The sequence below is a fragment of the Nicotiana tomentosiformis genome, chromosome 5, assembly GCF_000390325.3.
Source record: "Nicotiana tomentosiformis chromosome 5, ASM39032v3, whole genome shotgun sequence".
NCBI lineage: Eukaryota > Viridiplantae > Streptophyta > Magnoliopsida > Solanales > Solanaceae > Nicotiana > Nicotiana tomentosiformis.
Window position 1 is genome coordinate 113264675 of NC_090816.1, and position 1769 is coordinate 113266443.

The 1769-nt window shown below is 47.2% G+C and overlaps 1 protein-coding gene across 1 annotated transcript; it reads right to left on the bottom strand.

The window, feature by feature from the left end:
• Window positions 1-210: 210 nt before the first annotated feature.
• Window positions 211-1068, bottom strand: LOC138893014 (uncharacterized). The gene has a single exon (XM_070176778.1). It carries the CDS (start codon window positions 1066-1068, stop codon window positions 211-213), a length of 858 nt encoding a protein of 285 aa, XP_070032879.1.
• Window positions 1069-1769: the final 701 nt, after the last annotated feature.

Below are 1769 nucleotides of genomic sequence, written 5' to 3' on the forward strand. Positions count from 1 at the left end.
TTTCTTCCTGAGTTCAGGGCTCAACCCCGTTCCCAAGTATACCTTTTGCTCTGGCCGACGCTCGATTAATACGACTTGTTCTAGCTCCTCGATGGTTGATTTTGTGGCATCGAAGTCATCGGGAGTTACGAAAGATCGAGGGACCCTTTGGTCTTTATTCTCTCCGACTTTATGGTTGTCAGGCTGGGTTGGATTCACTGTTTGTGATTGCTATTTGGTGACCCGTTCTCCTTCCGGGCCCGGTCCCTTTATCGGCGAAAGTGAGGACATTGGTTTGGCTTCATCGACGGAGAACATTTCTTTTGTGGCTGGCTGCTCTCCGTATACCGTTTTGACATCTCCCGACACCGGAAATTTGAGGGCTTGGTGCAGGGTCGAAGGCACAGCTCTCATGTTGTGGATCCATGGCCTTCCAAAAAGGGCGTTATACCTCATATCGCCTTCGATCACGTGAAACTTTGTTTCCTGGACAGTTCCGGCCACGTTTATTGGCAAGGCTATCTCCTCTTTGGTGGTTTCGCATGCCATATTGAATCCGTTTAGGACCAGAGTTGCAGGCACAATTCGATCCTGCAGGCCGAGCTGCTCTACTACCTTTAATCGGATGATATTGGTCGAGCTACCTGGATCGATCAACACACGCTTAATCTTAGTTTTATTTACGAGTACGGATATTACCAGGGCATCGTTGTGAGATTGGATGACCCCTTCTGCATCTTTATCACCAAAGGACAAAGTCCCCATGGGTGCGTACTCTTGAGTCCGAGATCGCTTTTCCCTCACCATCGATGTTTTAGTGCGCTTAAGCATCGGTCCCCGGGGGGTATCAGTGCCGCCGATGATCATGTGGATAATGTGCTGTGGTTCTTCTTTCTCGTTCTGCTTGCTCACATCTCTACTTATAAAATGGCTCTTTGCTCTATCACTCAGAAACTCCCGAAGGTGCCCTTTGTTAAATAGGCGAGTTATTTCCTCTCTTAGTTGTTTGCAATCTTCCGTTCTGTGGCCATGGATTCCATGGTATTCACACGTTTGATTGGGATTTTTTCGGGCAGGATTGGTTTGCATTGGTCGGGGCCATTTAGTGTCTTCGATGCGTCCGATGGCCGATACGAGAGCGGATGCGCCAATGCTGAAGTTATACTCTGATAATCGAGGTGCTTCTATAGGCTCGACATATTTGTCAAAGCCGCTCTTACTCATAAGCCCCCGAGAATTTTGTCCCCGATCAATTCTTTGACTGTTCCGAACTGCGTTGCGTGTTGAACCATTATTTACTCGATCGGTGATGTATGGTCGATATCAGTCTCTTTTTGACCTTTGTTCTCTGTTGATCTGCTTTTGATTAATAACTGTCATGTTCTGATGAACAGGTCCGTAAGGGGTCCTTGACTGATCGTCCTCGACCCTAATTTTCGATTGATATCGGTTATGTACATCTGCCCAAGTTACCGCCGGGTACTCGATCAAATTTTGCTTCAGCCGATGTGATGTTGTCGAACTTAGCTCGTTCAATCCTTGGGTGAAAGCTTGTACCGTCCAGTCATCGGTGACCGGGGGTAATTTCATGCGTTCCATTTGAAATCGGGATGTGAATTCCCTTAGCATTTCTCCCTGCCTTTGCTTTACTTTGAAGAGGTCTGATTTTCTCGTTGCGACCTTTATGGCACCAACATGTGCTTTTACGAACGAATCTGCCAACATGGCAAAAGAATCGATGGAATTTGGTGGTAGATTGCGGTACCAAATCATAGCTCCTTTCGAGAGGG